At 44.6% G+C, this 15,860-nt stretch overlaps 1 protein-coding gene across 3 annotated transcripts in view; it reads left to right on the top strand.

Moving 5' to 3' along the window:
* Positions 1 to 15,860, top strand: part of PDPR (pyruvate dehydrogenase phosphatase regulatory subunit) — a 67,832-nt gene that overhangs the window by 40,264 nt on the left and 11,708 nt on the right. For all 3 annotated transcript variants that reach the window (XM_034788218.1, XM_034788219.1, XM_034788220.1), the window contains 5 exons: positions 7,241 to 7,433; positions 9,650 to 9,774; positions 13,436 to 13,591; positions 13,692 to 13,825; positions 14,271 to 14,419. In XM_034788218.1, coding sequence (XP_034644109.1) covers positions 7,241 to 7,433; positions 9,650 to 9,774; positions 13,436 to 13,591; positions 13,692 to 13,825; positions 14,271 to 14,419 — 757 coding nt within the window. The remainder of the gene's footprint in view (positions 1 to 7,240; positions 7,434 to 9,649; positions 9,775 to 13,435; positions 13,592 to 13,691; positions 13,826 to 14,270; positions 14,420 to 15,860) is intronic.

Genomic DNA, 15,860 nt, shown 5'->3' with positions numbered 1-15,860 from the left:
TGCAAATTTGACACCATCAGATCAGGATTAAACAAAGACTGTGAATGGCTATCCAACTACAGAAGCAGTTTCTCCTCCCTTGGTGTTCACACCTCAACTGCTAGCAGAGCACCTCACCCTCCCTGATTGAACTAACCTCGTTATCTCCATACTGATTTATACCTGCCTCTGGAAATTTCCATTACTTGCACCTGAAGAAGTGAGGTTCTTACCCACGAAAGCTTATGCTCCCAATACTTCTGTTAGTCTTAAAGGTGCCACAGGACCCTCTGTTGCTTTTTACAGATTCAGACTAACACGGCTACCCCTCTGATACTTGACTCCAATTCAACAGGTTAATCATTAATATTTGGAGGATTTTCTTGCCATGCTGTATTAGGACGAGAACGTCACCAGACGGACATTTAAATTGTTTTATTTAACTAGAACAACAACATTATGTATTTTGGATTTTTTTCTTCCATAGCAAACATATAATATTTTAACAAAACAAGCATATGAATTTTTTAAATTTAGTTAAACATTCAAGTTTTTTAAAATCAGATTTGTTTTTGTTAAAATTGTTTTTAATTGAAATAGTTAAATGAAATATTTAAAAAAAAAAAACAACAAAAATTAAATTGACTATGTCAGCCAGGTCAACATGAGGAACTTAAAATATTGGCTTCTGCAGATAACTCAGTTGTCTTCTCCTTCATTTTCCTGTTTGTTCATAATCTGGAAAAGAAAAACAAGCTTTCCTACTTTTTCAGGTCCCAAACGATTTCTCAATTTGGAATGAATTAGTCCAAAGGAAGAAAATATTCTTTCTACACCGGCAGAAGAAGCCACTGCTGTTAAAAGTGAGATTATCACTTCAACAGTCTCTGAATCCAAGTGCTTAAGTGCCTTCCACCAGTTCGCTGCTGTGACTTTCTTTAAAACATCACCAGCAAACATATATTTCTTGAATGGTTCACCCTTAGCTCTGAAGTTTATTATACACCTCTACCTCAATATAACGCTGTTCTCGGGAGCCAAAAAATCTTACCGCATTATAGGTGAAACTGCATTATATCAAACGTGTTTTGATCCGCTGGAGTGCGCAGCCCCCCCCCCCCCCCCCGGAGCACTGCTTTACAGCATTATACCCGAATTCGTGTTATATCGAGTCGCGTTATATCGGCATAGAGATGTAGTTGGCATTATGGAGGGATGATTGCTGGATGTCCATGTCATAGCCAACTCTTCTTCAGTAGTTAAGATTTGACCCTGGTACTGAGTATTGAGAATATTTGCAAGAAAATTAGCTGGAGATAGTGCTTGTCTCATTCGGTTTTTTTAATGCTTGTAATTTAACTCTGTCATTGCATATTTCTCTTTTTAAGATCTCACTCAGTTCCTTCCAAATTTCAATGTCAGCAATAAAACTATTTCCCTGCATTTTGTTCAAGGCTACAGAAATAGGCTTCAGGGTACTCAGCATGTGTTCAACATTTCTCTTAAGCCCAATGTTGAGAACTTTGGCTGTGACAGTGCCATCAGTTTTTTCACGATTTTTGTTCACAAACTGACATCAGATTAGGCCAGTTCTTGATATAGTGCTCAAAACAGTCTACTACTGAGTTCCATCACACGTCTTGTGGGAACATACGAACGGCCGTACTGGGTCAGACCAAAGGTCCATCTAGCCCAGTATCCTGTCTACCGACAGTGGCCAATGTCAGGTGCCCCAGAGGGAGTGAACCTAACAGGTAATGATCAAGTGATCTCTCTCCTGCCATCCATCTCCACCCTCTGACAAACAGAGGCTAGGGACATGATTCCTTACCCATCCTGGCTAATAGCCGTTAATGGACTTAACCTCCATGAATTTATCCAGTTCTATTTTAAATGCTGTTATAGTCCTAGCCTTCACAACCTCCTCAGGCAAGGAGTTCCACAAGTTGACTGTGCGCTGTGTGAAGAAGAACTTCCTTTTATTTGTTTTAAACCTGTTTGGTTCCTCCCACTTTTTTCAGAGCAGCAGCTGCAACGTGTATTTTGTTACAGAAGTATTTTGCAATTTCAACAACATTAGCCTGGAACACTGAAGTCTTTGGCTAGGAGGTGCATCAAATGAGCACTGCAACCATATGTTATTAGCTTGGGATTCTCGTCTAAATAATTTCTTCTCATCTTGGATACATTTGCAGCATTGTCTGTGACCAAGCTGCGTACTAGACATTTGAATTTTTTTTCACAGTTTGTTATAGCTTTTACTGCTACTTCTTGTAAGTATTCTGTTGTTTGCGCATTTCCTGATGAATCAATTGTTTCTGTAAGGAAGACATTCCCTTCTTCTGTTGTCATACAAGCACATACAACAGGATCATTGTGGACATTGCTCCACCCATCAAGACCCAGGTTAACAATTTCACCCGCTAGATCTTTTGCACACTGCTCAATTTCTTTTTCATACACTTTATCTAGCACTTTGCCTGTGCCATCTGCTTTGTTGGGTGGACTGTAGCCTGGTCTTAATGACTGAACTATGTTAATGAAGTGTGGGTTCTCAATCATACGGAAAGGAGAGTTTGTTGCATAAACAAACCTGGTAATTTTTTCATCTATTACCTCTTTTTGTAAACTGCTGGTTCTCATCATAAACTTATCTATGGTTGTTTCCGGATGATGGAGATTTTGTTTCTTTTTACTGTGGCTATGACACATGCAGGATGTGACTGAAACACTATTATTGGCAGATAACTCTGAAACGATAGAAAATGATGGTGGTCTTGAAGGTGGATAGTCTTCAGAATCCTGTATGTTGAGGATGGATTCTACTAAACAAAATAAGTCAATGCAGTTATTTAATTATTATTACCATACTGCTCATTTAGTATTACTCATTGCATTCACTGACACTCACTACTACTTTAAAGATGAAATTGTAAAAGGAAGTTCTGCTTATTTCAGCTATTTATTTTTTATCACAACTGCATCTAAAATGATAGTACCATAGAGTAACAATTATATTTTTTTGCTCAATCATGAGAATTCAAGAATAGTCCAGAAGGAAGATAGGCAGTCCTTAAGAAAGAAGTATGAAATAAAAAAGTTTACCAACCTGAAGATCCTGCATGTTCAGACTTTTTCCTTTCATCATCATCTTCAACACAGCTTCCTCCTGAGAAGAAACACTTCTCATGATGTTGTTTTATTCGGGCAACCAGGCCTTGCATTTCTTTGTTGCACTGTTTGCATTTTGCATGCATCCCTGTCTTACCCACAGGTAGAGGTACTTCATTAAAATATTCCCAAACTGGGTCTCTTTTAGGGCCTGCTGCCATTATAGGTTTTCCCTTCTAGTGTGAGAATGGATGGTAGATCTCAAATCACTGAAGGTTGCACTCAGAAAGACCTCAAGACTTCTGGAATATGCCGCTCAAACAGTTTTACTTTTGTTTCTACTGACTGTCCCTCCCTTTTCACATTTATCTCCAGACTTCTTTTCCTTGTCCAGATTTATTCTGCCCCCAACAATCTTGTGCTCATTGAACTTTTTGAAACTTTGCACTTTTAGAGAGAGGTAAAGGACTGACTCTGTGTAAACAAATTTGCAGAGGGACAATAGGGTTGAGGTCTGTTATTTTGCACCTCTATTTATTTATTTATTTTTAAAACATTTTTGCTGTTAAGCATGTTATCTCTGGAGACACAAATCCACAGTTTGAGAACTGCAAAACTAAGCATCTCTGATGGTATCTTCTAGACGGAGCACTGAGTACCATTGGATAGATAGAAAGATTAACTTAAATAATCTATACAGAAGCCCCTGAAACTCCGTAAAATTGGGTCCCTAATCCATGAACTATTGGAACTCATTTACAAAACTTTTCTTAAACATGACATTAATATATTGTCTCATACTATAGAATTAGAATTTATAATCCCTATTCCATGATATGAGAGTTTTAATTAAGATACATTATAGCTCAAAGTTACCTTTGGGTAGGTTTTTCCATCAAAAAGCATATAATCAAAAATATCCAATTGAAATAAAATTTTTTTTTCTTTTTTTTTACATCCATTGATTTTATCCACCCTGGTTTACCGACCTTACATGGGCAGGGTTCGCATAGCAGCACAACAGAGAGCTTAACGGGGAGGCAGTGCTGCCTACAAGGGAAACTGTGCCATGGATTTGCTAGAACTTTATCTGTGCCTTCTTAAGGGGCCGGGGAGGTTGGGCACTTTAATAAGTGGCTTCAGCTGTCAATTTGTGGGGCAATTAGTGTGAGAATCCCACTCCCATCAATTGCAGTTGCCTCCTATGTGCATTGCTGGAAATCCCCATTAACCTTCAGCATGTCAGTTCACATGCTTTAGTTTGTACCAAGTATAGTGCAGAAGAGCACAGTGCAAACCTCCCCAATGCATTTGATCTTAAAGCTGCAGCACCACCTGCTACTCCACGTATAGGCTCCCTGTTCAGCACCAGTAACCTGCCATGCACTCCTGATACTCCAATCCTGCATCTCTTTTGAATAGGGACTGCCAGGGGCACCTAATTTGATGATACCTTTTATGTGGACAAAGTATAGCATGGCTGCTCCCGGATTCCTCCCTCCTGGTGGGGTGGGGTGGGGTGTTGGATTGTTTTTCCCCAGATGTACTGGCTTGCATTTTCCCAAGTTGAATCTCATTTTTATTTTCTGTCCATAATTTTAACTAGAGGGTTGCAACTCCGTCTTCTCCCTTCTCCGCTGAACTGTTAAATCTTCTACTGGTTTTACTGACCCTACCTCAGGGCCTCCTCCACATGAGCCTAACTTGCTCCTGTGGAGTTCTTCCTTTGTTGTGTCTTGTCTTAGCATGCTTTCCTTCACTGCTTCCCTTTCCCAGGGACTCTGGCAGCTTTTCCTAGGGATCTCCTTGTACTTTGTAGGCCTTAGCTTAGGGCTGCTCCCACAGGAGTAGGGTTACCATATTTCCACAAGCAAAAAAGAGGACACTGGGGGGGGGGGAGGAGCCCTGCTCTAGCCCCACCCCTGCCCCGCCCCCCATCCACTCCCTCCCACTTCCCACCCCCTGATTACCCCCCTCAGAACCCCCCCCCACTCCTTGTCCCCTGACTGCCCCCTCCTGGGACCCATGCCACTAACTGCCCCCTAGGACTCCGCCCCCTAGGACTCCACCCCCTATCTAAGCCGCCCTGCTTCTTGTCCCCTGACTGCCCCCTCCTGAGAACCCCCTATGACCCTACCTGTCCCCTGACTGCCCCGACCCTTATCCACACCCCCCACCCCATATTCACACCCCCGCCCCCAGACAGACCCCCGGGGACTCCCATGCCTATCCAACTGCTCCACGTCCCCTGACAGGACCCCCAGAACTCCTGACCCATCCAACCCCTTCTGCTACCTGCCTGCCTCAACCCCTCTCTACACCCCTGCCCCCTGACAGCCCCTCCAGAACCCCAGACCCATCTAACCCGCCCTGCTCCCTGTTCCTGACTGTCCCAACCCCTCTCCACACCTCTGCCCCCCTGACAGCCCCCCCAAAACCCCCGACCTATCTTAACCCTCCTGCTCCCTGTCCCTGACTGTCCCAACCCCTCTCCACACCCCTGCCGCCCTGATAGCCACCCAGAACCACAGACTCATCTAACCCCCCCGCTCCCTGTCCCTGACTGTTCCAACCCCTCTCCACACTCCTGCCCCCCTGACAGCCCCCCCAGAACCCCCGACCCATCTAAGCCCCCCTGCTCCCTGTCCCTGACCGTCCCAACCCCTCTCCAAACCCCTGCCCCCCTGACAGCCCCCCCCCCAACTCCCGACCTATCCAACCCCTCCTCCCTGTCCCCGGCTTTAAAGAGCCCAGGAATCGGGCTGCACTCTGGCCGGAGCTCCGGCCGGGGTTGCGGGGCTTGGGGCCGGGCCGGAGGTGCTCGGCCGGGGCTGGGCTGGCGCGCTCGGCCGGAACCAGGGTCACTGCCCTGGGGCCAGAACCGCTGGGGCCCAAGCTGGGCCCGAACTGCTGGGGCCGCCGTGCACCACTCAGCCTGGGCCGCACCTCCCCGGAGCTCTCCTCCTTGCGCCCCCCCCTCCCCCTGCCCCAGCTTACCTGTTGCTGCCTCCCACCTGCCCCTGCTTCTTTTCAGACTTCCTGCGAAGTTCTGATTCGCGGGAAGCAGGGGAGGGTGAGGAGCAGGTGGGAGGAGGAGGGGGAAGACAGCTGCGGGGCCGGACAGCATGGTAAGGCTGCAGGGGATGGGGGGAGCCGGGAAGGGGCTTTGGGTGCCCAGTGGTGCTTGGCCGCTGACCGGGGGGAAATCCCGGACATTTTTAGATTTTTAAAAATCCCCCCCGGATGGCTATTTATAGACCGAAAAGCTGGACCTGTCCGGGGAAAGCCGGACATATGGTAGCACAACACAGGGCCTATGCCACTCCCCGTGGGTTCTACACGTCAGAGAGTCCTGCCATCTCTGCAGTCATAGTCTCCATCTCTTCCCCCCAAAGAATTCTTCACTGTGTTGTCTTTTCCTAACTCTTTCACAGCTGGGATCACTAATTATTGTTCAGTTGCAATATCACAGTCACTTGGGTGGAGTGGGGCTTGCTTGCTGCTGGGTCACAAGCAAGGCGGAGCCTGGGTTGCCTTAAAGGGTCCACCAGCCTTTGACAGCGCTGTTCTAGATACCTTATAAGACCAGACCTGACACTGGCTGCTCTGAGACCCCGCTAGTGAAATTCAAAACCCCATACTCACGCTGCAATCCCCATGTGCTTGCGGAGTGGGCATAAAAGCTTTTTTTCTCTTCAGACATTTTTAAGGGAACATGAAACTTGACCATTTCAGTGCTTGCATCTGCTGAATTTTGAGCAAAGGAAGGTATGTAAAATACCTTGCCGAGGGAAACCCTGAACCAAAAAAAATTGAAATGAGATAATTTGCTTTATGGGGATAGCCAGTTCTTCATACCCTCAAAAGGGATCTCTTTCAGGGTTGATCCATTTTAATTAGCTTGGGAAGGCAGGGTCTGCTAGGTTTCCTGCCCTTCTACTGATCTACACCTGTGGTACTTTACAGCAAATATCCAGTTTGTCCCATGGATGCACTGAGACATGGAAGATACTGCTGTTTGTCTGTCTTGGTGTAAATGGACTGGTTTGTGTGTCTGGTTTGGGGATGGAGGAGGAGTGGTTGAAGTGCCTGTAGACTAAAGGCTGTGGTTTATCAGGATTAAATTGTCTTGTTTTGTTTTGGTGACTAGAGCCACTGCTGAGTTCTCTTCTGCGGAGGATGCCAGGGTTGGAGGCTCTGGAGATCATGCAGTTAGTGAACTGCCCAGAATCCTTCACTCCAGATATGCGGTGCATCATGGGAGAGTCACCCACGGTACAGGGCTACTTCGTCCTGGCTGGAATGAACTCCGCTGGCACCTCTTTTGGTGGAGGAGCAGGCAGGTAAGTGGCTCACCAGCAGTGTTCCCTCTAATTTTTTATATCTATGTGTGGAATGAATTATGTTATGTGCACCAATATGGAAGTGACGTGTGGCAGGGCTGGGGCCGAGGGGTTCGGAGTGTGTGTGAGGGCTCAGGGCTGTGGCAGAGGGTTTGGGTGTGGGGGTGAGGGCTCCAGCTGGGGGTGTGGGCTATGGGGTGGGTCCAGGGATGAGGAGATTGGGGTGCAGGCTGCCTCTAGGCTGGGGCTGGAGGACTCCTCTCAGCCCTCTCCCCGCCGGCAGCAGCTCTGGGGCTGGGGCCAGAGGCCTCCCCCCAGCCCTCTCCCTGCCTGTGGCAGCCCCTAGGGAGAGGCGCTTCTGATCACTGGCAGCCCTGCACGCCCCCAACTTCTTCCCCTCCCTGCCTACCTCTCTCCTGTCCTCTCCCCAGCCCCCTATGGCTATGGGCCTGCGCAGCCCTTTATAGCCTGCTGTGCAGCCACACAGCTTAGAGGGAACTTAGCTCACCAGTATAGTGCAAGAGACACAGTGGGGTTTTGTGTACCACAGGACGATATGCAGAATTTGATCATGTAAAACTGTCAGTCAATTCATGGGAGCCTGAGCTTAGTCAAGAAAGCAGCCTGGGTTATGAAAGAACACTGCATTCGAGAGGGGGAAGAGCATATTGCATTTGCTCGGATTTCCTTCTCTGTGGGGGTTTCTGACTTATCAGGTTATTGGCTTTCCCTACGCATCTTTTTAGGCTCCACATGTCAAGGACCAACAGCTTGCTGAAGACTGATGAGGCTCCTTGCAGGGCCCACCAGTCCTGTTCCTTTTCCCAGCTGGCAGAAATAAATGCTGAGCACAGCACAGCTCATCTTGTCCCCTGCACACAGGCTGGGTGTGTTGCCTCTGTGGTGCTGCCACATGAGGGGGGAAATTCCTAAATCCTAGACCTGTAGGCCAGCCTCTCTCAGAGTTAATTTTCACTAAAAATGCAGGCGATAAAGTACTTTGTACTATAAATACTAATGTGAGTTAAATGTCGGTGAAAGGTGCTGGGTTCACAGCCCCGGAGACTCATTTATACATTCCCCAAACAAACTTCCCCCACACTTCCTTCTGCCGGCGTCCTAGAGTTGTGATGACTCCCTGGTAGATTAGACTTTCATACAAATACAGGAACTTTGACAGATTTGTACAGATCACATCCAGGAAAAAAGGCTGCATTTAAAATGGCTGCTGCCCCTCGCCCTGGTTTGCCCTCACCCACTCTCTCCTATAGTGGCTCCATCTTGGCATCCTGATCTGGCCCAGAATCCTCTGCCCCCACCCATTGCCTTCCGTTAGCCAGGGTTCTTCCTACCATCCCAGCCCCAGAGTGACCTGTTTTTCCCCACTTCTTCTGTGATGGCTATTGGTATCCAGATTTAGTACCCATTTGGTTCTGGTAACCATTAGTTGTCAGATGATTAACACAGAAAAGGGAATCCTCCATTTTTCTCTGTCATAATAAGGTCCATAGCACCATTACAGGAAGATCTGCAGCCTATTTGCAGCTTTTGGGTCAGAACCAGACCTGTCCATTTGTCGGTTCAAACTGTCTGTCTTGACATTGCATTAACATAGCATTCTCCGTAGAGTTTCTGATGACCCCTTTGCTATTGTCTCTACCAGCCAAATGTGTTGAACTGTTCTGCTTTAGTCTGGGCTGCTCTCTTCCTTTTAGCTTTCTGTCATTCTGTCTTGACAGGGGTCTGGAGTACATCCTCCAGGCCTACCTTAGTCATTGCCGGAGGTGTAGCCAAATGTAACCTCCACCTTCACAGGCACCTTCTGCTGAGGATGTACTGGAAATGACAAAGCAGTTGGCTTCTTAACCCCAGATTAAGCATACTTCAGCACTCCCTGCTTTGTGTATCCTAAGGATTTAGCATAATGCCAGCCATGCTAGCAGTCTGATGCTCTGTAGTTTCACTTGCAGTGTCCTCAGCTTCCTTTGCTCTGTGCAGTAAATTTCATTCCATTATCTGGTGGCTTGTTTTGTTTTAGATTGAAATCTCCCAGCTCCCATTGGTGTCTGTATTATTGTAATCTTATTCAAAGCCTCTGCCGATTGCAAGAAACCATGGTACCCAAATTGCCATTACTCCTTGACTTAAGAGCTAGACTCTTGCTCATAGTGCTTCAATTAACATCCAAATCCTCCTTGGTTTCTGCCTCCAACCAGGTACTTGGCTGAGTGGATGGTAAATGGTTGCCCATCAGAAAATGTTTGGCCACTGGACCTGAAGCGCTTTGGTGCCCTTCAGAGCAGTCGCACCTTCCTCCGTCACCGTGTCATGGAAGTAATGCGTAAGTAACCTCCCAGTGTACTCACTATTCTAGTCTAGACAGGTTCTTATCACCTTAGTACCCTGCCCTTGGTGCATTGAGCAACATGACTAACATCTGTCAAGTGTAGTTCTCTTATCCTCTCCTGAGGGGGAGAAATGTTTTTCAGTGGAGTGCCTTGTTTTGATAGGGTTTTAGGTTTGTATATGTATGTGTGTGTGTGTGTGTGTGTATATATATATATATATTTATTTTCATGTTGCGCTTGTATTATGTATTTATGTTAGAGAAGGCAAGGTCGAAGAAATGCACCTACCTTTGGAGTGGAGAGGTTTGTGATGACTCTGTCTAGCATTCACAGAGGTGTATAGGACTTTGTTGTCTCTGCTGCACCTTTTCTCCTCCCAGCATTGAACTGCAGTCATTCTGAGAGCCACTTTCTCCCTTCAGGCCCTCCAGATGGCCGTGCAGCCTTTGCCCAATAGGAGAGAGCACCTGGCTTCCTCATAGGTTGTTAGTAGCACTCTGCTAATCTGTTCCAGAGAGATACTCCTATATTGGTGCTACAGACACCTTTGTACTTGTCTGCTCACCCAACACCCTTTGGACCATGTGTTTTTTATCCTGGTTAACATATCTTCTGCATGGGAGTCCCGTGCATCGCTGGCTAGGACTCGAATAGAATAAAGGCAGTGCAGAATGGTGGATTATCTGTAACTTGAAGTCTTTAAATCAAGATTTAGAATTGATGGGTCTATTACAGGAGTGGGTGGGAGAAGTTCTGTAGCCTGCGATGTGCAGGAGGTTAGACTAGATGATCCTGATGGTCCCTTCTGGCTATAAAGCCTGAGTCTATGAAAGTTTCCACCTAAAAGCATTGTGTTGTCCCAAGCATCCTGATATTTTATGTGTCAGTATAATGTGAAAATGCAAATGTCCCAATTTAGGAATATTGAGTTTAATGATCTTTTATCAGTTGCGAAGGTTTTATAGACATGCTCCACTGTCAAGGGCAAAATGGTTCAGCATGCTGCTGCTGTCTGTATTTCCCCTCATGCCACAGTTTCTAATCAGTTGAGGCCCATAATCTTGTATATTAAGTGCCTTGTAGGGTGAGGCCCATAATTATGTGTTTCTTCCTATCACTGGATAATCCTGAGTGAAACAAAACTGAGCTTCAATGAAGAGTGGCTTTAGATGGGAAGAGTCCTACCTCACTGTTTTTAAAGGTGGAGGTAAGGATGGAACAGAAGTGACAATCAAAAGAGTAACTAAAGGAATCAGAAGGCCTAAGCTAAAAATATGTATGTTAAGATCAGAGCAAAAGAATTGCAGGGTAAAACTCTTAGATCACTTATGTCCAAAAAACTTTCCCCCATGTTTAGAATATCTTTCTTTCTCCTGTAGAATCACAGCAGATTCCAAATTTGGCACTCACTCACATCAGTGTACATCCTGAGAAACACCACTGAGTTACTGTAGCTATTCTGGGTAAATTAACACCATGTTCAGCCCCTGGTCTTGTCACATTTTGTATTCTAATAGAAATATCCCTCTCTTCTCTTCCCACCCGCTTCCCTCAGGACACTGGTCCAATACCATATAAGGGTAGTAAAAATGCCAGTCATGATGCAGAGAGGACAGATGTATTCAATTAAATATTGAATTAAATTAAATATTTCTGCTCTGTGTTTGGAAAGAAGCAGGATGTTGTATTCGTATCTTACCATGATAAGGAAATACCTTCTGTTCCATCAGTAACTAGGGAAGATGTCAAATAGCAGCTACTAAAGTTTAACATATTTAAATCAGCAGGACTGGATAACTTGCACCCAGGAGTAGTAAAGAATTGGCTGAGCAGCTCTCTGAACTATTAATATTAATTTTTAGCAAATCTTGGGACATTGGGTAAGTCCCAGAGAAGTGGAATAAAGCTAATGTTGTACCAGAATTTTAAAATAAGGGTAAATGAGATGACTTGGGTAACTATAGGCTGGACATCCTGACATCATTCCCAGTTAAAATCATGGAAAAGCTGATATGGGATGCAATCAGTAAAAGATTAAAGGATGGTGGCATAATGAATGCCAGTCAGCATGGTTCTATGGAAAATAGATCTTGTCAAACTAACTTGATATCCTGTTTTGATGAGATTACAAATTGGATTAATAAAGTTAACTGAGTTGACATAAAGTATGGAGACTTCTGTAAGGTATTTAAATTAGTCCCACATGACATTGATTTTGTGTATCATCTCTGGTAAAAGTTGCAATGACACAAAAATTGGTGGAGTGGTAAATAATGATGGGGTCATTTATACAGACTGATGAGGATTGCTTGGTATATTCAGCTCATCTGAACATGGTGCATTTTAATGCAGCCAAATGCAAGGTCATACTTCTAGGAATAAACACATTTACAAGATGAGTGACAATGTCCTGACCCTGAAAAAGATGTAGAGGTAATGGTAGATAACCAATTGAACATGAGCTCCCAGTGTGATGCTGTAGCGAAGAGGGTGAATGTAATCTTGTATTTATAAGCAGGGAATATCAAATAGGAGTAGGGAGGTTGTATTAACTCTGTTTACAGCATTAGTGAGGCCGTTCCTGGAATACGTAGTCCAGTTCTGATGCCCACACTTCAAGAAGGAAAGGGTTCAGAATAGAGCAACAAGAATGCTTTGATGTCTGGAAAGAGACTTATGAGGTTATGGCAAGAGATTTAAGAAGCTCAACCTATTTAGTTTATCCAAAAGTTGGTTAAGAGGTGACTTGATCACCGTCTGTAAGGGCCTAAATGGGAAAGACAATTCTGACAGTAGAGTGCTCTTTAATTAAGCAGGACAAGGCCATGGTTGGAAGCTGAAGCTAGACAAACACAGACTAGAAACAAGATGCAAACTTTTGGCAGTGAGGATAGTCATTGGGACAACTTACACGGAGATGTGGTGGATTCTCCATCACTTGCAATCTTTAAACCTAGACTGGATGTCTTTCTAAAAGATATGCTATAGCTCACTTAGAAGTTATGGGCTTGATGCAGAAATTACTGGGAGAGGTTCTATGGCATGTGTTATGCAAGAGATCAGACTAGATGATCACAGTGGTTCCTTCTGCTGTTTAAAATCTATGACACATGCACCCAGCTGCTATGGCATAGGATTTGGGGGCACGCTGGTGAGAGAAGGCTAGATATGGCTCCAGATATATATAATCCAGCCACCCATTGGTATAAGTGGAGTAAGGCTGCTCCATAATCTAGAACTATAGTGTTCTCTTATAACCAGCAAACAACCTAGAAATAAAGTTAGTCTCGCACTCAGCAATTTTATGAACCCTTTTCCTGATGCTCCTCATTTCAGCTTCTGTACTGCATCAAACTCACCAGTGTCCTTTGAAGAGCTGACATTTGAATGACAGCACTTCAGAAGTGGCATACTTGCTATAACGGGACAGCTTTGAAAAGTTAAGTTTGGTACCGTAAGCAGCAGCAAAACAGCTAAATACCAGAATTCTTTCTTCAGCTATGATTTTGCTAGATTATATACTCTCTAGAAGTACTGCAGAATGGATACAATCTGTTAGAAAGGAATACTTGTGAGGAAGGGCAGTCTTTATAAGGAAGCTGGACTGAAGTGTCAGCAACTTAGCTGATATTTGGCCACCCTTGACCATTACAGCCCTGATCTATGATCTGAAGGTTCCCCGTTGGGATTTCCAGACTGGGAGGCAGTTGCGTACTTCCCCTCTCTATGATCGCCTGGATGCCCAGGGAGCCAGATGGATGGAGAAGCATGGATTCGAGAGACCCAAGTACTTTGTCCCACCAGGGAAAGGTGAGATCATATTCTCCTCTGCCTAGAGCATTCCTGTTGATTTAATGTGCATCATTGCAGTCAGCTTATGAATTGTTCTCTTGATTCTTGCCTTCCATAGATCTATTGGCATTGGATCAGAGCAAGACCTTCTACAAACCAGATTGGTTTGACATTGTGGGGTCAGAGGTCAAGTGCTGTAAGGAGGCTGTGTGTGTAATTGACATGTCGTCTTTTACCAAGTTTGAAATAAGTGTAAGTACCTATGGGGTGACAAAGGGACAGACTGGCAAATGCTGTTTCTTGTGGGCTGTTTGCTGCTTTCTTAAAATGCTGTATGCCCCATTGAGGATAGATATAGGAGGAAGAACTGTATGATCAATTTCTGCTTTTACCACAGGCCTGTAACATTCTGATTGTATGATTAGTATTTATTTGTACTACCCTTTGTGACTTAATTTAGAGTATTTATGACATGATTAATTAGAATTAATAGACTTAGCTTTCTGAAAATTCTTGGATACTCTTGTGTTATGTGAAAAGCCTTGGCCATCTGTGTAATTACTGTTATGAATTGAGAGGCTTTTGGTGGGATGAATCATGGGTGCTATATAAAACAGCCTCCGTGAATTTGCATTGCCCTGCAGCTCGTTGCTCAGCCAACTGGCCTGATCCTCTCTTTCCATGTCAATCCCTGCAGTCCACAGGGGATCAGGCACTGGAGGTTCTGCAGTATCTCTTCTCGAATGACCTGGATGTGCCAGTTGGGCACATTGTGCACACAGGCATGCTCAATGAAGAAGGAGGGTATGAGAATGACTGCAGCATTGCACGATTAAACAAGCGCAGGTAAGTCTGCACAGCAGCATCCTTATCCTCTGTGTTCTTGGATTTTAATCTCAGTTTCCGTAGTACCTCTTATTGCAGATAAGTCAGTGTCTTCATTTTCTTTCCCTTTTAATAGTCCTTAGCTGCAGTGAAGTCTGATTTCTCCACCCCCCCAGAGTCCTAATTTCCTAACCCAGTAGAACGACTGTTTGTAACAAGGCAACGTGGGGGAAAATTGTCTTTTCTCTGTTGGTGCAGTAATAAGCTTATGTTTTTAAAAGGACATGACCAGTCTGGTTAGAGTCTGAAATATTAAGCTTCTCAAAGGGAAGGTAAATTCTATTCAGCAATCCTTTGACGTTGTTATTAATGTTTTCCTAATTATTTAAAATACAAGACAGAATGCACACACGCTGGATTCTAGGCAGCCCTGCCAGAACAACTGCGCTGAACCCTCACCTCCTCTCTCCTTGATTATTTAACTCCACATATGTTGTTGTACGACTTCCCAATCATCAGCTCTCCGGACTGTAGCCTGTGCAAACTTCTGTTGCCTGCCCTCACCCCATAGATGTTCAGTGTAGCACGAACACATGGCCCAGTGCTTGGTGAGCTCCACTGATTTCTCATTCATTTTAGGATCTAGTCCAAAGCTTCCCTCAATTTTAAAACTGTCCCACTGCATAATCTCCCTATTGTTTGCTTGAGAACCTTCTCCTTTGCAGCTCTTGCTATCTGGAACAATTTCTTTTTATCTCATCATTGCATCAGTTCTCCATGTGTTTTCATATACCAGGTGAAAGCATTTGTGTGACCCTTGTAGTTTTCCTTCCTATTATTCATTTCTTCAGCTGTTTTATCTAACTCAGTAAAGCACTTTGGGATTCACTTTGTATGAAAGACATTAATCCAAATAAAGGTGTATTAGGTCTTCAGAGATATGAATATAAATAACATTCATTTTACTGTATCAAATTGAGTTCTGTTTCCTTGGAAACTGATACCAGTAACCCCCCAAGGTGTACCAACAGGCAGCTTTTCACTCATTTCTCTTGAAACAGGAAATTACACAGGGAGTAGAACCACTTATTGGTTATTGGAGTAGCTAGAATCTTGGTGGCTGCAAAGAGGTGTGAATAGTTAATTCTTTGCACTGTGGTCATGACATTTATGATGCCCCATGTTCTTTAACAATTGGCACTGTCTCTAGTCCGGTTCTTGTGCCTCTATTCCCTAAATAAATCACCAGCACTCTTAACACTTCAACGCTGGGATTTCCCATTGTGAGAGTGACTTTATACATGGTTTTAGCAAAGCAATTTGCCTCTGTTCTTGTTTGCTCAGGGGATTACTGCCTGGCTCCAGAATTCAGAGAAATGAGTTTTGGTGTTGCATCTCAGAGACAGAACAAAATTGGTTCACCTTGTGGCCATCCAGTCACTGTCCTGCTTTTAATTTTCTA

Source organism: Trachemys scripta, chromosome 13, assembly GCF_013100865.1.
Source record: "Trachemys scripta elegans isolate TJP31775 chromosome 13, CAS_Tse_1.0, whole genome shotgun sequence".
NCBI lineage: Eukaryota > Metazoa > Chordata > Testudines > Emydidae > Trachemys > Trachemys scripta.
This window is presented reverse-complemented; position numbering and strand designations above follow the sequence as displayed.